The sequence below is a fragment of the Sipha flava genome, unplaced genomic scaffold (assembly GCF_003268045.1).
Source record: "Sipha flava isolate LNK unplaced genomic scaffold, YSA_version1 69_pilon_pilon, whole genome shotgun sequence".
In the NCBI taxonomy this organism is placed as follows: domain Eukaryota; kingdom Metazoa; phylum Arthropoda; class Insecta; order Hemiptera; family Aphididae; genus Sipha; species Sipha flava.
In genome coordinates this window covers 921,659-948,857 of record NW_020273609.1, presented here as the reverse complement: position 1 = coordinate 948,857, position 27,199 = coordinate 921,659, and the positions used below count along the sequence as shown (strand labels likewise).

The 27,199-nt window shown below is 29.9% G+C and overlaps 1 protein-coding gene across 3 annotated transcripts in view; it reads right to left on the bottom strand.

Annotated features, from left to right (window-relative positions):
- The window catches only part of LOC112692046 (disco-interacting protein 2), a 132,299-nt gene that overhangs the window by 24,706 nt on the left and 80,394 nt on the right, over positions 1 to 27,199 (bottom strand). For all 3 annotated transcript variants that reach the window (XM_025566562.1, XM_025566561.1, XM_025566559.1), the window contains exons 2-3: positions 14,393 to 14,470; positions 10,938 to 11,057 (exon numbers count right to left, since the gene is read on the bottom strand). In XM_025566562.1, the coding sequence (XP_025422347.1) occupies positions 10,938 to 11,057; positions 14,393 to 14,470 (198 nt within the window). The remainder of the gene's footprint in view (positions 1 to 10,937; positions 11,058 to 14,392; positions 14,471 to 27,199) is intronic.

The following is a 27,199-nucleotide window of genomic DNA, read 5'->3' as shown; positions in this document are numbered from 1 at the left end:
AATAATAATAATAATAATAATAATAATAATAATAATAATAATAATAAGAATAATTATATACTTTTTACGTATTAATAATACACTTATTAAGCGGTGTAAAAATGGTCGATTTCGCGAAAGAATAAACGTGCCCGTGCGTTATTACCGTGTTGTACGCGAAGAAACTTTCATCGATGATGGTGATTACTTCAATCAAGCAATCATTTTGCGGACCTCATTTCTTCCGCATATGGTGGTGACAAAAAATTTTTTTCCACTGGACTTCGTAGAACGCGGTCGATTCTACTATGTTACCGTAAGTATGTGGTAAATTTATATTAAAACTCAAATCGATTATTACTTCGAGCAGAGTGCATATAATATGAGAAAAGCATATTACATAAACTATTCCAATTTTGTTTCACTATCCAATTCACACTATCAGTCCCACAACTACACATTATGGAGTTGATATGCAAATCTTAATTTGGGGACTAAATTTTTGTTCAAAAAAGTATTTGACAACTTTTAATAAAATATAAAAGCCGGTGTTTATATTATGGAAAATAGTCTAGTACATATTTGATATTAACTGTTTTAATATTTTTTATATAAACGTCTTATTAATAGTTTTTCACATTATTATAAAGAAAAGTGTGAAGTAAAAATATGACATAGATTTACAAAGCACCTGTAGACTATGTTATAGTTTTACTTGAACAGACATTTTTAAATCAAATTCTTAATAAAATAATTTTAAAAGTTGCATAATTTTATGGATAAATCACATACACAACAATTGTCAACAAAAGACAAAATGGACAAAAAAAATTCTGTTTTAGGTACCTAAAATATGAATTCAGCTACGAAATAAGGGCTAATCTCCACTCATCCAACTTATTATTAAATACTTCATGATTTTCTCCTACCAAAACTATATCATCAGCAAATATCATACACCATGGTATTTCGCCCTGTATCTCTTTCGTAATTTCATCTATTACCACAGAGAACAAATAAAGCCTTAGAGCTAACCCCTGATGCACATCAACTCCTACGTTAAAATATTCTGTAACTCCACACAAACTCTTGACATAGTCTTTGAGCCTTACATAAAATAACAGCTCCATTATCGATTTTCCTAGCATAAAACTTAACTGATTTTCTGATATTTACGTTTCACTTCTTATTTTCTTCTCTACAATTTTTTTACAAATCCTCATACTATTACTCATCAGCTTTATTCCTCTATAATTCCCACATTTCTGTATATTTTCTTTGCCTTTAAATATTGATACAATAAAACTTTCTCCAATCTTCTGACATTTTTCTATCTATTAACACCTTATTAAAAAGAACTTTCAACCATCCAATGCTTACATTACCTAAAATTGTCCACACCTCTACAGGCACTTTATCTGGTCCTGCCATTTTTCTTTTTCATCGCTTGTACATCATCCTCACTAACTTTAACTAAACCAATCAATTCTTCATTCGTACAAGGTACACAATTACACAACATTTCAATTTTACGAGGAAAAACACGGACAATTAATAACGTCCGTCATGGGACGTGTATGTATGTATTAGAGATCCAACCCACACAGGCCCGTTCGTAATATTTATTATTTGTTTTTATTAGTGATCTTTTTACAAATATCATATAGGCTAATAATATACACGTATTTTTTTCATGAATCACAATTGGACAAGTCTACTCCATCAGTTTGAAAACATTTCCTTATCTTACGCCAATAATTGGTATTAGAATTGTATTCTTATATTGTAATAGGAATAAAGTTATTTTTATCATTAATGACTATATATATTATTGACAATGGTGCTACTATCAATGAGCGAAGAATAGTGGGATGAAAAAATCATGATAATAATAATAATAATAAATAAATAAATAATTTAGTTAATATGTTGTGAATACCGATCACACTGTATTACAAAGAAAAACACTTCGATTCCACTCATAATCAACCTGCAATGTTTATATTATGATACTATCCGGTCCAAACCCAGTACGAACTTATCCAGTCCGAGTAGATCTTTAGTGTGCGCTAGCTACACAATGCAAGTGTATAGTTCACCACATGGCCGTTTGGTAGAACTTGTTATGAATGATTTGGAAGAAGAGGAAAACAAAAAAAAAAATCTGTATGGTATAAGAGTTCGTGTCGACGGGACATTACTACCACTGGCATGCCGATCCAGCTAATAGACGCGTTACACTCGTGGGGGTTCTCGTTTAAGGATTATATATTGATATCGTAGGCATGCGTGAGATGAGTGCGTGCGCACTAGAGGGGTTAGAAGAAAATGTAAGGAAAAAACCGCAAACGTTCGTTGATCCGGTGAGTATAATATATTGCAGCAACAGCAGCAGAGTCGACGGTAATTTTTGGTTCGCCGTATACGAACTGGTTACACGAGAACGGGTTCACGACCATCAGCGTGTACGAGTTGGTGGTGCGTGTGTGTGCACGCGCGTATCATTGCCATTATAATAATACCAGTCTACGGTGAAACGAAGGAGGGGTTGTTAAGAGGAGATAATATTATGTACATACATACAAGCAAACGGTGTTACTGTAGGTATATATATTTATTCCTATATGTATAGTAATCGTGTTAAAATCACGTAATAAGAAAGAAGATATTTGTGAAGTGACTGGGCGAGGGGGATGACCGGAATTATGTGTACAAGTTGTGTGTATATTTTTAGTTGGTGATCAAAATGGAGAAGAGAGAACGAAAGCACATTTCTGCCAACGTCCAGCGCGCTTGTTAAAAATACTTATGCCACGCGCGCACGTATAATTTAAAATAATAATACATATTGTTGTACGAAACAGCATTTCTCTTTTTTTTATCTCCGTGCGTAAACATAATATAATATATGTGTAAGGCAAATATGATATATAAATTACCAAAAATGTATGCTAAAAACATACACTTCACCACGGCACCGTATATTATACATAAATATAAGTATTATTATTTGCGACCGTGAGTGTGAATTAAAGAAACACGAGATGAGGAGCAATTATCATATAATTTCGTTGACGGCTCTTTGCGGAATCGTCAAATAGACCTGTATGGAAAGAGTTGGAGAGAATCGCACCTACCAACCACTTTACGCGAACCGGATTTCCGTCGTCAAACGTTCGTTGCAAAGGCAGTGGAATTTACACTATATGACCGAGGATCAGGAGCGGTATTAGTGTGTCATCAAGTTTTTAATGGCGAAATTAATGACGCAATATTTCGTCATTCGTCCGTCTGTATTGATTTTTACTCGTAGAGCGGGTACAAATACAACTCGTTAAATGAGGATCGCAAGCAGTAATTATTTGTATCTGAACATCTCACGTGTAACACGGGGATTTAGCTATTTATTTACGTACCGTGTTCGATCTACTGAAAATGCAATAAAAAGTTTAAAAAATTATTCGAATTAGTCTTTGTACTCAAGAACGCCTTTTGCTAATATTTAATTTTATCTATGAACAGATGCCACTGCAATCGATTTAAACATGAAAACTGACGTGTATAACTTTTTTATTTAATCTCTAAAACTGAATTTAATGTTATGGGAGAATGGGGGAATAATATTTAGGCGTAGAACGACTAAACGCCTCGCACTGGTGCAGGGAATGCTTTATCGTTTAAGACTACGTGTATAGGTACAATAATTCACGAGAGGACGTAACGTTTTTGGGCAGAACAGAAATCCTGTACACAATAATATTATATACTGCGCGTCGATTGCAGGTTTCGATTACAGACGACCGGTTGCCGTCGCGCAAAATGTATATTATACATTGGACCACGGCGGCCAGTCGTGCTACGGAATCTCATCGTCACCGCCGTCGTGATCTGCCGTGTCGTGGTCGTGCGAGGAAACGCCGCACGCCGAGCCGTGATAACGGGAACCCCTGTAGGTTTTTTTTTTCTCAGCGATCAAAGGCAGCGGGGTTGCACAAAATATGTATAAATACTTTTTTCTTCATATAAATAAGTATATACATATACATTATATATTATTCGGACATACGCGTAACCTGCGTCTCGTATTGGTCCGTCAATGTAATATCATAGGTTCCCATATACTATATATTTTATACGTTTAGTATCTCACGAAGGTATATCCATTTCGATAGTTCCTGAGATGTTGAAAATCGTCAAATTTTGTTTTTACAAGATTTCCAGAGATAAAAACTACAAATGTTTTTATTTTAATTACAATTTTATGTTTTGGTACATATTTGTAGAAAAATAAATTGTTATTTTATTGTTTTTCTTAGAGAGTCACTTCATAGTTCTTTTTATTTATTTTTTCTAAAAACGTTGGCCTTTTAACTTTTGAATTGCACTAAGTTCATAGTTTTTATATATTTTTTTTTGGCTTACGGAAAAATATCGTTTTGATATTATCTAATACTGTTTACTCATATTTTTAAAACATTGCTATTATGATATTGAGTAAAATAGACCTTATTTTTCTGTAAATTATAAGCAATAAATAAAATCACGAGATTAATGAAAATAAAAAGTTGCAACGTCAACATTTCCAGAAGAATAAACTCCATGAATTGGCTAAATTCAGATCTTTCAAAAATAATAACATAACAAGTCAATTAGAATATATGAATATCTGCAAGCCTTATCCCTGTCATCAAAAATAATTTGATTATCTTCAGGAAATCCTGTATACTATATTTGTAGACATAAGACACAAAATTACATGTTTACAAGGTCTTAGTTGTAGTTCTCACGTATATTTAATGTTATCAAACGGGATATTTTGGACCCAGCACTCTTTTTTCTGTTGACTTTGGGCACGCGCAGTTATAAGTCTCACCGAGTACTACGGATTTGCGCATAATAATACAAGCACTTAAATACGAAGGAGACACAGCGTTTCTACAATGAAAATTTTCACTGGGAAGTTAATGTAGGAAATATTTAGAGTAAATCTTGATCCAACGCACAATAATTACATTCTCCCCTTCTTCCGGACGACTCCCACGAATTCTATACCATGCAAATATTGTGCCTGGTTACATCAAGCCCAGAGCAAGTAGAACGCGGGTTAATCGAAATTTTCATGCGAAAACGTTGCACGTTCGGTGTTATTGTGGCATTGTATACAAACATAAATCAGTGAAATCCAGCTGTTTTCGAAAACCTGTCGTCACCGATCCAGTCACCACGATTTCTGGAACAGAACGGGGAGCACACGCGTGTAACGAGTGTTGTCAACGGTACTAACTTTATAAAACAGAACGTCCCGAGGAAAGTGCCACTGAGATTTCCGAAGAAGTATATTATGTTAACACATATATAGTAATTTTAAATTTACTAAATTGTTTCTGTATAATATAGGAATGAGTGCATTAAACAGACATCATCGAATGTTAATGAACGAAAAAAAAAATCTATTAAGGATCAAGTATACAATACATATTATACCAAGTGATAAACAGAAAAGTAATTACAAGTTGGAACATTCATACAGCTGGGCCGGGAAAATGTTTTACGATAAAAAATCAATAGGCGTGTGTACTCCACTGGTTTTGCATGCTATACTGCAGCGAATGATTATAATTATAATTGCAATTATAATATTTTTGTATTGAACAATCGCGTCGATATATTTTTGTTGTCGTGAGACGGATATTGTTCTAAAAACAAACTGATATGGCATCGTGATGGTCTCTCCTCGCGATATTGTTTTATTCACGTCTACGACGAATTCTGACGGGAGGAGAACGGATCTATAAAAACCTATTATTACACTCGTGCACGTTAAAGAACACATAATGCTTTCTTTCCGTGTACAACGTTTACATTTTGAGACATTGAATATAAATAATATACTATTATATATACATATATATATATATATATATTTCATGGTTTTTTCGAAATATTTTAACCGCTTTATTATGCCTAGAGAGAGACAACATCGTGTTGAAAACTGCAAACAGAATTTTATAAATCTATATGGATGATCTATATTATTACAATGACTATAAAAAATTCAATAATACATCCTTTACATTAAAATTCACACACCTTAAACAATATTAAACATATATGATTATGCGGATTGAATTACTAATATGAAAAATAATGTAGCACGGCTAAAGAATTTATAAATAACGAAAAACATCAAATTCCATTATTAGTTTTATCGCCAAACAGTTATACATCAAGAGCGAATCAAAGATTTTTGTATTTTTTCTCATGCATATTTTATTGGTATTAAACAATTCAAAACGTAATACATGTTTTTATTACGGAAAAATAACCGTCTACAGATGTAGAATACACGAACTAACTGCATACACGAAACCATAAGTGTACATAATGATTTCTTTACAGCTACATTTAACAAAAATCGATTAAAGTAAAACGCTTAAATCAATTAATTATTAAATTATAGTTACGATAATGTTATATTATAAAATCGAATAATTATAATCGGGCTCAGAATGTGTTTTATTTATTTATTTCCATTACTTCTTAATTTTTACTCGTCGTCATCGGTGGTATACAACACACTGACACGACGATTGAGTACAATTTACCCACACAATATATTATATACACTATATACAGTACATATTATGTGCGTGTACAATATTACATGCGTAAGGTACACGACGCGTATTACTAGCTATAGCACATCTAGAAAACAAAACTCATGCGATGACGTCACGCCCCGTTTTTATTATATTCGATCCGGTTCGCACAGTACATCGATGATAAATAGTAGATATATACGTTGTATAGTACATACCTATAGGATCTGTCTGAATAGAATTGTTTTTTAATCACATATACACAGTCGATAAAAAATGACACACGAAACGCGTATAAAGCCAATCATTTTTTTTATTACTATCCCAACGCACCACGTGTACAATAAATATTTTGAAAATTAATTGTATATTATTATGTTCAGATTTCCTCTTTATTATGCACACGAAATCGATTTATTTTTAATCCATGATAAATTGCAATCAAGAAATATATCTACAACGATTCGCGTTGTATAATAACTGCAGGGCGAAACAACGATGATGACGATGATAATGATAATATCAATAATAATAATCAATAATCAATAATATCAATAATAATATCATAATAATATGTGCTTCGTGCGTCACATTAATAAAGTATTAAAATACGGGTGATGTCACAGGTAGTTATCGAAATATTCAACAATTGAGTAGTTAATATCGAAGCGTTTTGTTTGTGTACTATTTCTATACAAACGCATTGGACATATAATAAAAAATATTAAAAAAAAAAACCAAATGCACAACAAAAATCATTATCCTGTTTTTAAAACCCCGTTCTCTCTTACAACCTATAGTCCGCTATATTCAGTAATAATTATTTCTTGCATCGTTCATGTTTTTCTTTAACCCTTTCCCATAAACATATGCTGTTTGTGGGTTGAAATATGAAATATATTAATTTTATGAGCATTGAATGTGATTAGCCTAAAGTTTATGGTTTCATTTAATAATCGTTATACCAAGCATCAAGCATTATTTTTTGAAGTGAGTTTTTTGTACTAATTTAAATAAATATATCACGCGTCAATATATATCTCCACGTCAAAGAACAAACATAAATGTAAAATAAAAACTTATAATACCATAATACTTAGCAACCTGTTAATTTCAATGAAAATTGCATATTCTTAGAGGTTTAATATTCCTAAAGTTTTAGTTGAGAAAACATTTACAAGAAGGTATGTATACAAAAATAGTTCACAATCAGGTCAAATCGAGTTATTTTAATCGTAAAAAGTAAATGAGCATAAATAAAGTTTATATTCGAGTATTTATTTTTAACAAAAATTGATTTGTAAAGCTCAATCAAGAACCAAGATAAAATGATTTGTAAAACTACCAAATAACAAGTAAAATTCAAATAGGAAACTTTCAAACAAATTTAATATTGCATAAGATCTTTAGAATGAAATTAATTTGACTTTGATCCATGTTATATAAATATAAAATTATAAATAACAATATAAAGGTTATCAGTGACAATGTTTTTTTTATAATCGTAATATTTGTGAAAATAAAGAAAATTATATAATAAAAAATATGAAAATTCGATTTTAAAATTATATATTAATTTTAGTGTATATTTTTATGTGGGAATATTTAAACTGAATGCGTTTATTTTAAAAACCAAATACTAAGTATATCAAAAAAAGTATAAATGTAAAAATTCTCTTGTTTTATGAAACTCAATATGTATATAAATATTTTCCATTATGAAAAACTAATGGAAAATTGAATAAAAACTTCTCTGGAGAATCTGCATGACATACTATAAATATAGTTTTATAACTTTATAAATTGAGATCAGAAAAAGTAATTTTTTTAAGATCAATAGATTTCTTTCATTCAAAAATTAAAACTTATATACAGAACAACGCATTCAATAAAATTAATTAATGTAACAGATTTTAGTTGAAAAAATATTTTTATAGGTTTTATAAAATGTTTTCGAGATAAAAAAAAAACACTTGATACAGAGATTTATGAAACTTATCAATAAAACAAAAATTTAACAGGATAGTAAAAAACTAATTTAGAGTAGTAGCTCTTCACTATGGTATTCAATTATTTGTATATATTTGAATGCGTAATAATAAATCATCACTTTTGAGAAAATTCTGTACTAACTAAACTTAGGGTAAGCCTTGTATTATGTTTTAAAACCATAAAATATGAATTTACCTGTTTTATCAAATTAAACATAGACACTTGTCGAACAAAATGTATCATAATTTCCAAGTGTATTTTTTATTTCTTCCTTCATGTATCAGATATGCAAGCTAATTATAAATTCGAAAAATAATCTTGCCGTTATACCATCTGATTTTAATTACTAGCCTTTCAATTCCCGAAAGTTACGGAGTAGAACTTTAAAAACGGATTTCATATTCGAAAGTGTTAAAAAAAAATATATAAAACCGTTATAAAACATATTCTTCGTTGCGTACAACATCTAAGTATATATAATTAAATAAAAAAATTATAAATCTTTGTGATTCATTTAGTGAGTCTAACAGTACTTATTCGAGAATAATAAATAATGATATAGTGCTCACTTGTATTTATACTTATGATGAAAATTTCAAAATTAGTATTTATAACATCTATTTAATATAATATAGAGTTACTCCTTCAAAATATTTCTTCGTAAATCATACTTTGTTTAATAAACTTGAATGTGAAATTTTAAATGGTTTGTTTTTCATCATATTTATTCGCTTCTTAGTTATTATATACGATACGGTAAGGAAATTAACTATGATTTATAAAATATTATTAACAGTGATATTATATTACGTATAAAAAGTTAAACAAAGTATGAATTTAACAAAACTGCTTAAAAATTATTAATTTTTGAGTATATTTGTAACAATAATACATACCAATGCGGTATAATATTATTTTAAAAAATGTATTGGATATAATATTCGTTTGAAAGACTGACGATTTATCTAGATTTTCGCAAGAAATTATGGTAAAAGGCTTTATACATGTAATTATAAAATAATTAAAATGAGTTCAAAATATTTGCTTCATTTGAGAAGAGTTTGATGTGTTATAAATGAAAAAAAAAATACTATTTTATTCTTTCTTTGAAGATATATAAATGAGGTACCAATATATATATATTGTTTTTATATATTTATAATTCAATTTAGTTAACCACGAATGTCGATCCTCATCCGGATTCCGATGTGAGTTGAAATAAAAATAAAAATAAAATTAACTCATTCTATTCACGCACAATACACAGCTACTGCCATATCAATAGGATGTATAATATACACGAATCTAACGGAAAGAAAAATCAAAACACTAATAAAGCTTATTTTTACAAAATACGTAACGACCACGATAAGTGATTAGTTTCCAGTGGTTTAATTTGTAAAAATCTTCAAAATTCATAAAATACACATTACCATGGCATGCGAATTGACCACGGCGGAGGATCCTCAGATTAATACCTATAAGTAACTGCAGACGATTGCTACATTCAACTTCAAAGTTTGAGCTTAAACTGAACACAGCTCTAACCCATTAATCCAGTATAAGGCTTTTACACCGCAACTAAAGGTATAGCTTTATAATAAACAGCTGTTTATTATATTCGTATTTTTTTAACAATATTATTATAACAATGTTATACTATAAATACCGAAAACTATATTCTACTGTAATTATTTGTAAAACGGCATATCGTAGATTTAATGTCCTCTCATACGAATGTGGAGTAAATGTTTATAAAAAAAATTTTATAATGTTTAAATATATATATTTCATTATAAGTTTGAAATACTATAAACGTGTTTTTTCTTTGTTTTAGCTTATGTGAAAATAGGTTAAGCCTATAAGTTTTCTCGACCAGCTGACTACATACTCACTTCTGTGGATTTCTAACCCGAGAATAAAACGTGAACACCAATTATAATATTATACTCGTAGAATTTACTCATAGAATCAAACTTACATTACATCAAATAACATTGATATAAATATATAAATATGCTAAATTAATTTGATACAAGAACATATCTAAATCGCTATAGTTTTCTGAATTAAGAAAATTACAGTACTAATCGTGATGACCCTGTACATATAGCTAGGCACGTTTTTGACATAAACGCGTGTATTGCAATGTTTGTACATAGAAAAGCGACAGCGCGAAAGAATACCGCGTACAAGAAGGCAAAGTATATCCGTCACAAACACCATGCATAATAACACTTTAATAACAATATTAAAAATTATAAAACTATAGAAACGATGATAATAATAGTACTAATAATAATAATAATAATAATAATAATAACGATACAAATCACAGGGGATACAAAAGTTCAAGGATATGTGTACCTGAATGATATCGTTTCTCATTATGCGTGACGCGTCTTTGTGTGCGCCTGGTGCGATGCTGGTGGTGTTGAACTTGCTGAGAAGACGGCTGTTTAGTGTTCGAAGCCGAAGGGAGAGCAGCTGCAAATTATATACAATACATACGCTTGGTTCAGAGCACACTATCAATACAATATACAATATAGGTCGTACGTATGATAATTATAACATATAATATTACTATATATGTGTGATGGACAAATTAAAGACTTCACAATGTATCTTTATTATATATATATATTATATCACAAAGAATATGACATAATTTATAATACAGCACTCTCATATAATATACAGATATCAAACATTGAACTCTTAAAGGTCACCGTAAAAATACATTTCCATATATACGTACATGTAAAATACCGTGCAATTTAAATTATACACATAGGTTTAAAGTATTTATACAACACACAACAAATAAAACGGCTAATGTTTATTATATATTATTGCACCCCTAAGTTAGTATTGCATTGTTAAATTATTTTTCGAGTAACAATAAACGTAAGCTGGCTTTTTTTTTTTTTTTTTGACTGTAGTTTTTAATTATTTCAGATTTTTACAGAATTTTTAACACAGTCAAAAAAAAAAAAAAAATATAATCATATAAAACATTCAGAAATCATTTATTCTCTAAAAACTGAGCAATATTTTACTGCCGAACAATATTTAACAAGAACGTACATATTTACAGTGTATCAGAGACTTAAATTAGTTTATACTACACGCAAATTTGATAGGAATTCTAACTTTTGTTTTAAATAAATATAGAGTCACTGACTAGGCATATTTTAAAAACTGTTTATTACAGAGAATATAACTTTTGATTGAAAAACTCCAACTTCTTAATGTTTTGATATTCATCTTTTTAGTTTGTATCTAATTCTGTACTACGATAAGTGGTTTACATTTACTAGAATGAAAATATAAAACATATAGTCTTTTAATACAATGTCTTAGACATACACAGTTAAATAAATGGTATAAAAATTTGGTCAGGATAGTGTAATTTTACTGTATTAGATTTGAATGCAATGATTGCATTCGATAAAAAACTATTCTGAGCGGACGAGAGAATCTTTTTTATTTAATTTTATTCGTTTCTAGGGTGATAAACAAAGCGTTTTAAGAACAGCTTAAGAACGATTTATATAAATAGGTAATTTATATAATTAAAGTTATAATTTATAATAAGGAAATATCATAAAAATGAAAAAAAATATAAAATAAAAAAAAAGCTCAAAAGTCACTCAAATGTTTTGAAAATTTTACCATATCTAGGTAAGGAGAATATAAGCAAACAATCCAAATTTCAAGTTTTTACGAATGTTTTTAACCGAATTACAACAAAAAACTCTCAAAATTAAAATGTCTATAAATAGATCAAAAATGGCCAGAATTTTCCGAACTGTAAACTGTAAGGAACAAAATCCAAAATACAACAAAAAAGATATGTCTCTTGTCATTTTTCATTTGAAGCAATATTTCTAGTAAAAAACGTTGTCAATAATTATTTAATATTATAAAATCGTGAAATCGTACGTTTTTTCTACTTTAACCACTTTTATTTCGAGTACCGTTTCGAAAATCGAAAAATTATCTCTCTAAAGTACCAGCTCAAAAATATTACCTTTCAGAAAAAGATGCTACACTTGATACTTTTGAGCAAGTTTAGAAGGAGAAAAAGTGTTTACAGAATAAAAAAGAAAAAGAAATAAACATCATTGTAAAACCAATACATTCCTCGCTCCACTCAGAATCTAAAATCTAAATTAAAATTTAATTTAAATCTAAAAATCTAAATTCTTGTTTAATCTAAAATTAAACAAATTTTACAAAATTTATTTCTGATTTATTTGAAAGATTTTCTAAATTAATTTACTATTACAACAAGACGCTATAATACAACCAAAAGGTTTTCATTTAATTATACGCTGACTTTTCTTACAAACTGATTTAATACTTAATACATTAGTTATAAAATAATAAGTACCTAATATATTATACCAAACACATAAGACGATAGTAAAAGTAACAACATGAATATATATATATGAAAAATTGAGAGGAATTTCGTTATTATTTCCATTCATATAATATAAAATGTAGGTCAAATGTTGAGAGAAAAATAGCATATACCGAAAGAGTGACTGAAAAAATATAATTATACTTCTTTTAAAATAATAAACAGAATATACCAAAGGATACTGAGTAAATTATAAAGTATACCGTATTAAAGATATCTGTCCAAATATTATAACCGTTTATATAAAAAAAGGTTCAAGTGATTATCATAACCTGTTGAAAATAGTGCATTAATAGTACATTTGCAGTGCAAACTGATTCGTATAAAAAAAATTAAGTAGTTATTCATTTGGATGAATCATTCGTATTGATGATTTATATAATATAATTTAAAACGATCATATATATAATACATATTGTATGTACATATATGATCATTATATAGTTTTACTCGGATAACATGTTTCATTAGTAAGTAGGTGGAACTTAAGTGTATAGATAAAATCTATGTGCATTTAGAACTCACCTAGCCTTGTACAACCTACGAAAAAATTATAGTTTTTCTTGTTTTGTATAATATATTACCGTAGAACCCACCGACAACAAAATGATTTCAAACAAAACAAAATTTGAATATCAATACTACATTTTTATCTTTGTAATATATTTGTTTAGATAGGATATCTACTATGTTTCTCATCAAATATTATCATGCGATTTTTAGATACGTAAGAATTGTCATTCCATTGATTTGAAATCAGTTTTTAACTGAGTTGAACTGAATGGTTTTAAATATTTAAATAATTAATTAAGAAGTTAAATCTATGTACACATATACAAATATGATGATTAAAATAGAAACTTTAACTTTAATCCGTTTAAATTATATTTCATGTCATAATGTATAATCGATTTTAATGAACTTAACTGCGTAGTCTAATTACATTATAAAGTTTGATGCCAGCTTTTCAGAATTAAAAAAAAATATCGTGATTTCAGAATCCATACAAAATAAATTTACAATTAACACGCAGTGCTCTGTCATATCTTAAACTCATTATCTTAACTTTGTACTTAACTTATTATAATTAATAAAAATTAACCGTAAAATAAGATGAAAAATATTATATATAATAGACGACTGTAGAATTGTTAACCTCTACACATTTTGGCTATATAATCCTAAGTTGAGTGATGTTTGTAAGTGTGGACATTTGAGATAGGATATTTTATTATTTACGTCATAATAAAAAGGGACGATAAGAAATCTAAATGGAATCGGAAAGAAAAAAGAAAAATAAGAATGAAATATTTTTAACTATATGTTGACCAAAAAATGTAAATCGACTTTATCGTTAAACGAAATTGTAAAAAGTCTAATGATTACAAACCTTGAGGGGGCTGCTTAGGAGCATAAGGAGCTAAAAGCCTCGTCTTCTTTTTTTCATAACCCTTTTGCGTTATATCACCTGAAAAATAAAAATGAATACATTAGAATTTGATACATCGAATAAATAGATTTGGAAAAAAATTGATAAGAGAATATGTAGGTATGCGAACGTACTGCAGTTTAATATATCATATTAAACTATAATCAACTAATTTTTTAAAAACAGTACATACAAAGTTGGTTGTCTCATATACTGCATATGAATAATTGTATACTAAGTGATTTAAATCAACCAAGGGCTTATTGCAAAAATAATTTCAACATAAATTATATATAAACATAATTGATGATATATTGGCAGGTACAAAAATAATGATCCAGTATAATTACATTTAGGCATGCACAAATTATACAATACTATGTAATGAATAATATGTAGACAAAATATTTTTAAACTTAAGTTTTTTCAAACTAGATTTTTTTTAAGTTGTATAATATTCCTAATTGTTTAGAATATATGTTGCGATTTATTGTACTTAAATTAAATTATTAAAAACATTTTACTACTTCCAAACTAATCATACTTTTAAATTACCTTCAACGTTTTTAAATTTAAATTAAATTTTTTTATTTTATTATAGAAAATGGAATATGGTTATTATATTGTAATTGAAATACAACTTTAAATTATAATATTGATAAATTGTAGGTATATAATAAAACAATTAATACGGACAGCAAACAATCATGGTATTTAAATAAATTTAAATAAAGTCAATACTCTTTTAGAACATTTTAGTACTCAGAATAGGTTACATGGAGTACATGGTTATGGCATTTTTCAATTATACATGCATTCATCTTTAAAATAAATTAAAATGTCACAGTCAAACTGCAAAGACATCCAATTATTATTTATAATGCATTTTATAGAGAAAACAATCACTATATACTATATAATCTAAACATATATTTATTGTATTCGAATTAGTCATACATTTTTAATATGACGTTCATATATTTGAAACCAATGACACATGAAATCAACTTTTTAGAAATACTGAATTTATTCAGTTCAAAGAGGGAAAAAACAAAAACTCACATTAAAATAAAAATATAATCGTTTAACATTTAATAGATAATATTAAATTTCAACGATGATCCTTATCGTTATTCTTCAAGCAGTCGATGGTGGGATTCATAATATGGTTGTCCATCACATATTTATCAAATATTTTGAACATCCACCCACTGACACCTACCCACATTCACAATGTAAAGGTACAAACGCATACCCATAATATAACAACGATTCAAACCGCGTATTCGAATCAAACATTTTCCGGCAAATTAGGCCAAAACGTGGTGGTCGAATAGAGGGAGAGGGAATAGATAATCAATAGCGCGGTGACATCATTTATAAACATAAATCGTGCGTCGCCACTGTCCATTGACAGATATTCACTTACACGGGACAAACGACCACTATAAATTACATGTATAACCGACCCAAGCAGCATTGACGTGAAAAACGAGCTGTTAACTGAAGTCTTGCCTACACAGACCATAAAGAGCTGATAGTACAAAAATGCATCGTGGACGACGAAAAGTGCAACACTGCAAGCAAGAATCGGACCGAATCCAATACGCGGCGCTCATCTTGTGCACAGCGATATGTTCGGAAAACGTCATGGATAAAAATATAATTATAAAAATTAACATTTCCGATTGATTTCTAATTAATCGGAGAGTAAAAGTTTTTCTTTAGTGATGAAACAAGAAGAAGATTGTTTACTTTATTTTTTTCTACTTATTGTAAACATTAGGTCGAAATAAATTACCATAGTTATTTTTATGTGAATATGACCATAATATGAACATACAAATTTACGTGTAGAGTGCAAGCATACGGAGATATCGATTTCCATATTATAATCCACATACGTATTTCGTCCTTGCACAGAACCCAACGACAAGGAAATATTACCGCAGCTTTGGTTGAGCGAGAATTATATTAGGGACAAAAAAATACTGTCGGAAAAACGGGAGAAAAAAAACCCCTGATGTAAATAATATCATATTATAAGATGTACATGTATAAATCTAATGCCATAGATACAAACGCGAAATACCATCGATAAGCGTTTATATTATACATATATTATAATAAGATATGATACAGAGGTAAAAGTAGAGTTTTTTGATGGTGCGTGCGTGGAAAAGCGAAATATTAAATAAACGTCCTCGTTGTCAACAAACGGAGGAGAAATGATGATATGTATACATATTTAGGCAGTGAAACGAAGAAATACAACACTTGTTGTTATCTCCAGCAGAGCAGTTCGTCTCGGTGAAAACGCATATATTTCTTTTTTTCTTTTTTTCTGTTCTATTCGACAACGACGCGGACTACTACTACTACTACTATTACTATACGTTATTTGTGGCAGAGTTAAGGGTGCGCGCGCGCGCGTCTAAATGGCGTGTAACAACAATAAAACGGAGTGCAGAGAAAAAATCGACCGAACATAACGCGATTTGTCCGAGAGGCGATAAGCGTATTACGCGACAACGGTCTAACGTGAAGTAAACGCGAAACTTTGAAATAGCATGGGCGCCGGATATTACGTAAAAGGTTCGCGTACGTGCACGCGCTAGATGAGAAGAAATTGCGGCCGTTTCGAACAGTAAAGCTCATAATCGTGAAATTTACAAAATAATACGCACAATATCCGCCATGTCGATGGAATCGAGTACACATTGATCTAGCCCAGCGGTTCTCAAACTTTTTTTCGCATACCACTTGAATATATTATCAATCAGTAACATACCACTAATAATAGAACCATACAAACTTTACCTAATAAAATAAATTTATTTTAAACATAAAGGCAGTAAAATACTACAGTAAAATTACTATTTATTTATAAAAATGTACAAATGTCTTTAAATTAATATAATAGTTAAATATCAAATTTTCAATTTCCGTTCTACCACGGCCTTCCGCGTACCACCTTATAGTCTTTCGCATACCACTAGTGGTACGCGTATCACAGTTTGAGAACCGCTGATCAAGCCAATGTTTCAATCGATATTATTGAAGGTGTGCAAGATAGCAGTCTGTGTGCTCCTCGACCAAGGAGCCAGACGAGCAAGTGCACCGGCCTCTCGTGCGTCGTCATCGCGCACACCACGGTTAATCTGGCGTTATGACCTGCACAAGCACGACCGTGGTAGTGGTTTCGGTTATTGTTATTACGGGAGTCGTTGCTGTCGTTACCACCACGTATTACAACTATTACGTAATTGAAACTGATAATAATTATCGGCTATAAGGCATTGTCGGGCCAGCCTGTGTGTACCTACTTTGATGGTCGCTGTTGAAACACATGAAGCTAAATTGCGAATTAAGAATGTGTGTGTGTGTGTGTGTGTGTGTGTGTGTGCAAATACTGCATAACATATACTATATACAGAGGAGAAAAATACGCAAAAGGATAAAGAATTTCAGCGCTGGGAGTACAAATGTTAATTAACTATTCAACTAAAGAATAATATGGGACACGCGGAAAAGGAGGACAAAAGAATAATAATAATAATATGGAATGTGTGTGCATGTGTTCATATATCATATGAATTTTAAACGGATTTTTATGATGAGTCAGAGCGTAAAGAGAACGACGACAATCTATATGCGACACGCAAAACTTATTGATCGCAACAATTGAAACGTTGTACAATTTTTTTCTTTCCAATAACCTTTATTAAACATTGTTTCATTATTATTCTAAACGTTTAATACCTGTAGCGCGTCACGGTTGTGCGAATACGGCTTACAACCGTGTGCGGACGCGTGTTCCTCAATTAGAGATAATATTTGTCAAATGTATGCAATCACAAACGTTAATAATAATTACGTGTACACAATGGCGCACGTAGGGGGAAGGGGTCAATGGGTTGTAACCCCCCCCCAATTTTTTCCGATGTCTAGGTCAAAATTTACAAATTTTACAAGTTTGAAATATGAAGAGCTAGTATTGAATACCTAGTATCATTGATTATAGAATAGTCTATTCTATTATCAATGCTATTATTTAAGTCAAAATATATTAAGGAATTGCATAATTTTGTTAATTGTAAAATGTGTTATATTTTTACCTTGACACCCCCCCCCCCGAAAAAAATCTTGTGTGCACCACTGCGTGTATATGCCGCAAAATGTGTGCACTAGTCGATAATGAACACAACTGCTTCGGAGTATAAAATAAGTATGGCGACGATGGCAATGACAAATTCGTTGTATTATTGTGAATCGTATACAATGTACCTATAATACATAGTGGAATTACGGTGTTAGGTCAGTCCGTGAGTAATAACGTCTTTTTACGATTTACTGAAAATAGATCGAGCAAGGTTTTATAGTTATTTGTATGAGGAAGTTTACAAAAATCCATTTCCCTTTATACGCGCGCGTTAGTCCAATACACGAGATGAAAACTCAATAGGTACTTAATATATATGATATATAGTGTACCGAAGTATATTTTCAAATAAATAAAGACACAGTATTTTAAACGAAACATTTTCGTTTTAAAAATAATACATTATAATATAATGTATTATTTTTATTTATTGGACAAGATTACAATATATTATATTATAATCTTAATTAGAACCATCACGTTTGACAATATACTTATGTGCGTGTGTGTGTGTGTAAATGGATAGTTTAATATCCGATGTGCTATGGACGTATATTTAGGATTTTTTAACACTTGTTTTTTCACATTTATCGGCCAAATTTTAAGAAACGCACTTGAAATAAGCTACAAATATAGTTAACTACGATAATACTCACGTTGCATATATAATTCGAATTGTATGTAATTCCTAAACAGTAATAAGTTATTACTGTTTTTATTTTAGTTATTACTAATAACTAATATAATATTAAAATTAATGTATACATGATTACGATTACCTAGAAATTATCATACATTCACAATATAGACAAAAAATATGTTTACATATATACCTATATAAATTACTTTTATAAAATTATGATAAACAGATGATGTAAAGAAGTTGACAGTTTAAGTATGATAATAAGCTTCAAAGTTTATACCAAGGTCAATACATTATAAAATTCAAACTTCCAATAAAAAGACATGTTTTATCAACCGTTTAACATGATTTTAATTTCTGGGATGTTCAAAACATTTATTTGTTATTATATTTATCGTTAAAAATATAATATTACAAAGCAAAAGCGTTCACAATTGTATTATAAATCGACGGGGATGATCGTATGTGTTACATTGTACTGTACTGTGATTACTGTAAATTGATATGGCTTCGTAATCGGAACGTGGTAAAAACAAAATAAATCAACCGTTTGGCATATTATAGTTTGACGTGGCGCCTAAACATGTTTGTATGTACTTGAAATATATGAGTGATCATTTAGTTTCCCTTTTCCCTTCGTTGGATATTGTTTTAGCTGAAACAGCAAAGGGTGACTGCTCACGACTTCTTATAGCGACCCAAATACGTTGACTTGTGTTCCGGCTACACGAAGTACCAGAGGTTAGGATTTGTTATATACGTACGACACACTGAATAACAACCCTTGAGATGGTCGAAAGTATATATAGGCTGTATAGTAAAAAGAAACAAACCCACATAAGTGATTTGCTGTCATCAGAGCAAAAGACCGGAACCGTCATTGAGGTTTATTGGACACATAAGTTTTACAGTAACTTACCGTTCCCGTGTTCGTATTATGGATGGCTCGTGTGACTGTGTGCGTGCGTGTGCACGCGCATGCCCACCCGCACATGCAATTGACGATCGATTCTATATAAATGTATATAAGTAGTGTGTAGCCATACGCCACCGTAGATGGAATTTAATTCCTGTGAAACAATTGCCATAACAAAACGAAATCAACCAAAGGATAACGACGGCAAAGTTTAGCCGCCCACTACCGCCACTAACTATAATCTGCAACACGAGCACAAGTCTGCCGACGCCACCGGAGCCACCCACGTACCCACGCCGCGGTAAAAACGGTTGAAAAGTTTCAGACTTTAGTCCAAGTCCACATAGTATAACCTCTTTTGATCGATCGATAAACATCAAAACATCAAACGCAAAATATAAATATATACACTTCAATATACGCGAAATCTGAGCGGATTCATAAAACAACAAGGTCATCATCGTTTAGAGCCATCGATGACCTATATTTCAAGGAAACTAAGTCGATGGGGTTGTATATATATAAACACACATGTTTTTTTTATATGTGTAAAAATAAAATTCACCAGAGCGCATCAAATGTACATTCGCTCGTTGACGGTGTCCGTTTCTCGACGATGCCGATGCAATAAGCGTGCGCATGGTTGCTGCATGGGCATGTGTGCGTGCGTGTGTGTGTGTCTATTAAACTTCCTCTCACGTTTCGCTTAAAATGGCGGGACCAAACCCTGGGTTCCCTGTTTGAGATCGGATCAAATCCTTAATTATTTTTAATCCCATCCAGTAGTTATATGGTATATTAATTACGTTACCAGAGCAAAAATAATACATTTAATATTATAATTAACGCAAAGGGGATTTATTCGTTTTTCTGAGCTCAAAAATGATTCTAAAGACCATTCATGCGCATCGTATTTTAGAAGCAGCAATAATAATGATATATACGTTTTTCATCGAATCATGTAATCACTTTTTAATACAAAAAAAAATAACAACAGAGTGGATTGCCTGCTTTTTAGGATGCACGGCATCGGATAAACGTTTGTCACACCTGATATGCAAAACTCTCATACATAACACCACATCTGTACGCTATCTTCACAGAGTCATACATTATTATATATTACCGACAGAGGTCCATTAGCGAACAAATTAAATTGTCACAGTCAATTTTTCTTTTTGGAAAATCCGTTGACATGTTTCAGATTACGACATTGTGATTTTCGTCGGCCTAGTTTAGCTATATATATATATATAAACGTTAGCTTAGCTTAGAAACGGTTTACGATGGTAAAAAAAATAAATATATAAAAATTCTGCCCACAGTATATAGACCTATATTCGTTGGTTCATAGGAACACTACATAAATAACTAAAAAGGGATTTCCGAGCCTGATAAATTGTGCCAGTCGCATGCACATAAGCTAAGTATTGTTAAATCTCAAAAGGAATCCAGAAATTAAAAAAAAAGAACAATGACTTTTTAATGGTCACCAAATGCAAATTAAAACTGAGCATTTTACTTTTGTAATTATCTCTTTTTTTCTAAACATTACGATAACAGAAATAGTAGTTGAAATATATTCTATACTGCGTCGAATACTTATTATAAGTTCAACACTAATATACGCGAACGAGTGCGAGAAATGCGGAAAAACAGTAAAAAACAGTAATTGATTTCATATAATAGAAAACTAATCAAAATACTTAAACAATTGAAAAAATAACTCAAATCAAAGCATCACAGATATTAAAAGATTACATTTTTAATGAGAGATAAATGAATAGTAAAAGCTCGTTATTCGAAAAGGAGAAATTATTAATTGACCGCTGAATTAAAAAAAAAAAGCGTTATAAATATGATGGCGTTCCAAGGCAATGACAGTATATAATATAAATACTTATAGGATATGATCGAGACAATGGATTTTAATATAATTGAGATTTTAACTTAAATAATTAATATATACTGTACACAATAGCAAACACATTCCGATTAAAAACCCATTGGAATGTACGACGTTAAGATATAACTACTTTAACGAGCAACAAGAAAACAATCATGTCTGTCATGGACAAGTGATACGTGGAATCCAATATTAATGTTATTATTTATTTTTAATTAAAAGTAAAATATTTACCTCTACCTTTTAATTCATAACTACAAATAAACAGGAATAGAATAGTGCAAATATATATATATATAAAAATTCTGCCCACAGTATACATACATTATATATATAAGTATGTGTATTCTTTAATAAATAATAAGATTTTTAAAAAGCAATTACCTAAAGGATAAATGTCTCAACTACTTTGGGGGTGTTATTTTTAGGATGATATGGATGTACATTTCAACGAGTGCACATTTCACTTCAACAAAAACATTTTATATGTTTGAAAATAAAAATTAATAAAAAATAGTAGCATATTTATGGTCTATACAACATCATGTGCAATTATATGAAATGATCACAATGTGCAAATCTATAAATATATTTCTCGGAAAGGGTTAATAGGGTAGTTTGTTAAGGGATAGACGCAAATGATGCTGTGTACTGCGAAGTACCTACGTACAGTACTCGCCATCATGACGTACAACAGTCCGAATCGTTTTACATATATGTAATTTAGCAGTACGTAGTATACGAAGTTTAAAAGAATGTAACGGGAACGATTCAAACAAAATAATATTGCGCGTGTTAGAACGGATGAAAATACTTCAGGGCCATTGGGAATAAAACTTTCATCACGAATCGAATCGGATAAACCAACGTAGGGAGGAAAAAGGGATAGACCTTCGATTTTATTTTATTATTATTTCTTTTTTTTTTTTGCTATAGTCGATGCAATAATTCTTTATAAGAATCGTTATGTCAGTGCGGTAATAATATAGGTACACCACAATTGAAAAGTTATTTAAAAATGATTTAAAAAAAAAAAAACCATCCTAAATACATTAATAATATTGCTGATAGGGAGTATGCATCAAATTTCTGGAATTCGTTTGATTATGTAGAATATGAAATGTTAGAATAACATATCACAAAAAAAAAAAAAACTGATTACGAACGAAATTACATTACGTAAAAATTATTAAGTATGTAAGAAATCAATTAAAATTAACTATGAATACATGGTGGAGTTTTATTTACTATACATTTGAAATTTTTTTTTTGAGATATTTTCATTTGAGTTGGTTTACATTTTTACAATATTATTATAGTGTGATAAAAATATATAATAAGAATAAAAAAGTGCACGCACATAATACATCTTTAACATTAATTTGCAATGAAGAGGAGGAAAATTCGAAGAGAGAAATGTAAAAGGGCCTAAATAATTTAATGTTAGATAAGAAAATGTTTTTAATAAAATAAAAACTTCGTAAAAAATAATGGTAAAGAAACGAGAGTTGTGTAACAGGAAAGAAAATTGTACACAAGTGAGGTACGAAATATGAATCGAATTCTGAGCACATAATTATTGATTATAACAAGAATAATGAATCTTGACTCTGGTTACCAATATGTTATAATGGTGTAATGGAGATATTTTTAGTGGTTAGATAGATATAACTCTTTAGTGGTAAAATCCTTCACATAACCTTATAATAAAATATATAGACCAGGATCTTACGGTTTAGATAAATAACAAATATAAAAGGTAGGATCAGAGGCTTCTGCAGTGTTATGATTTGCCAAATACAACTATTATAATCTATATTTTATTACGGAAAGAGATGAGCAATAAGGTCGTTAGTTTGCTTTACTTAGTCTATGTGATGAAAGTCCACAGAGAGCAAAGAATAAGCAAGTTAAAAGAAAGGAAATGAATGTACTCAAATGAAAATAGCTAATAGTCACTTGATATTATTTAACCAACAACACTCACACTTCATAATAATACAGTTGGGCAATGGTTAGCCGGAGCCTAAGTCTCTATTCGGACTGAACTAAAGTTACATTGGTTACGGGATTATTTATAGTATTATAAAATATGATTGCTGTTGCTAATTATTTTACTAAAAATTAATATTGAATAATATGTTGTTAGTTACATGGTACATTTTTTATAACATTGTAAGAGATGTGTTAAGATGATCTTTGAAATTTGAGATGTAATAATAAAAATATCATTACAATGATCTGAAATATGTAAGACTAACCAATCGGTAAAAACAAATAACGATAAATTAGAACTTACAAGTAATGAAGACATTAAACGTATTAACCCAGCTACTTCAAAAAATAGGAATGTTTTTCGAAAGCAATACCAGATTATTAGGGTGCACAAAACATGTTTAGATGCATTTTGAAAGCCAAGTAAAATATATCGCACAGCTGGGGATGACAACTATATAAAACAATAAATTATTAAAGGATACATATAACGCTAAGGATGAAAATAAGAGGCTGAAATAGGAAAAGTTTTTGATTCCAAAGAGTAATTCTAGAATTCTAATTCAACAAATTAAAAAAAGATAAATGATGCGTAAAATAAGACTGAATATTTTTAATTCGAGTATTCAATAGCATTACCTGTATTACGTGGAATTTAGTGTTATATATTAAGACAATTAAAAATAGTTTTCCGTGGCATAAATTAGGTATTATTTACGGAAAATCTTCAAAATATTCATTAAATATTACTTTAGTACGTTGGTAACAAGAGTCAATGTTTAATTTTATACGGATCACTATACATATATAAAATTATAAAGTAACCAAATTTCGATGATCTAAAAAAATGAACAAGATAATATTAACTTTTACGATAAAGCTTTTTAACGAAATATTTAAGTGTAAATACGACTTTATGGGTTCTACAAAAATAACATTCCTCCCCTGTTATTATAAAGAATTTTCAGAGAAGAAAAAGTTTTAAAGAAGGTATGTTCAAACTGTTTACGCGTACACTAAAGTCGATCGATAGTCTCATTTCGGATGCGATTGTATGACCAATAATGCACAATTTTGGTTTATATAATCTAGACAAAAGAAATTAGTGCAAAAACTACAATGAAATAAAAAAGCTATTAAAAGCCTATAGCTGATTTTATAACTTTTTACAGTAAATGTATATTAAATTGGTTATTGTCAATTCAATTAGATATATTATAATATATATAGATCGAATAATGTACATAAATATAGTGCTTATACTTGTCATATTATATTGTAATATATGTATAAGGTATATGTTTTTATGTATGTAGTTTTTTTCAATCAGTGGGCGTTTGCGTAGTCGTTATTTATCAGCAACGAATCGATTATTGTTATTAGGACTGAATAATATGGTAATTTTACGTGGTTTCCCGGAAGGACGACGAGAAAAGAAAAAAAATACTGAAAAAGTACATTGATGATCTGACATATGAAATTTTCATTGCTATGCAACGTTCAAATGCCGCATATACTATCCGTAAACTTGGCGTTCCGCTCCATGCTTAAGATGAGCTATAAAGCGATTTTTTTAAATAAATCTACAATGCATAGTATATTGTTCGCTAAAACCGTGATGCTAAACCGTCAAGCGACTATATGGTTGATGACAAACCGAGTGTGCTTATACAGGGAGGAAAAATACAATGTTTTAGAACAATATAAGTACACCATACATGTGTCTTTTCGCAACACTATGCGTCTTGGCATTTTTCAGTTGTCGCTGCGGTAATCGAATAATTATGTTAAATAGCAATAAACGTGCAGTGCATATAAATCACACTGTCAAAACATAATGTTTACTACGAAAGTAAGGGATGGTCTATGATTAACGAATTTATCGTTTTTTCTCAAATTAATATTAATAAGATTATACATTGATAGGGTAAAACGGCTATTCTATACAGTTTATTATCTCAGAAACGATACTAAACAATTTGTACGGTTTCAATAAACTAAAAATATAAGATTTACAAATGTGGTATGAGTCGGTTTGCTAACAATGGTTGTTCTGAAAACGGATTCTGAACAAAATGCAAAGTATAATAGTGGTTTCGTGTATATAATGGTAAAGTATAGACAAATTACAGAATGTAATTAATCTAATGAAATTATTTTCTGCACATATAGATAATAAATAAATAATGCACACATATAATTTATCTGTTGATTATAATTATAAAACCATTTATATGATTATTTATATTTATATAGCATATGTATATTGAATGCACAATTCAATTATTTTATTTACTATACTACTACACTTTATCTACCGAATTATCTACCGAAACTTAATGTACTTGTATTTATACGCAATAACATTAATGATATATTCCATATTGTACAAAAATGTAAAAATTCGATTAAATAATAATAATAATAATAAAATAGGCATGATGTACTAAAAATCGTAAACAAAGAAAAATTATTTGAATAAAAACTCTTAGAAATACTGTTTGAAGACTGTAAGTACAATGATAACGTTGATATAGTTGATAAATCGATGCCGTTGAAGAGCACGATAAAACGCTATAGAAAACCGTAATCAATTTTTCTTCGAGAACAACGTGTCTATTGAGTTCGGTATCATTTAGTTTAGGGGAACAAACGGAACCGAAAATAAGTTACATATACATTTATATACCTATACTCGTATACGTATGAAATATACTTCGTATACACATTGTCCGAGTAATAATTCAAAAAAACTTCATTCTAAAACGATTGCACGCCACCGGTGCTAGACGATCATCAAGCTTATCGTTTGAAGTGTAAACCAAGCGTGCATAATTAACAATCGCGTGAGACGATCAGAGCGCACGGAAGTTTTGCAACAGACTTATTTAGTCGCGCCGAAATGAAAATATTACACTAATTATATTAGATTTGAGGTTTTATATATATATATATATATATTTGAAAGGTTAAATATTTGAAGGGCAACTTTTGTATTATGATAAAGTATATTTATATACGCACGCATTTGTATTATACGAAACTGTCGAGAGGTTAACACGGGTACAAATATTACTATTACGAAACGAAGCTGCACGACAACAGAGCTGGTGATGGTTGAGTGTGGCGTAATCGGTCGCGTATAT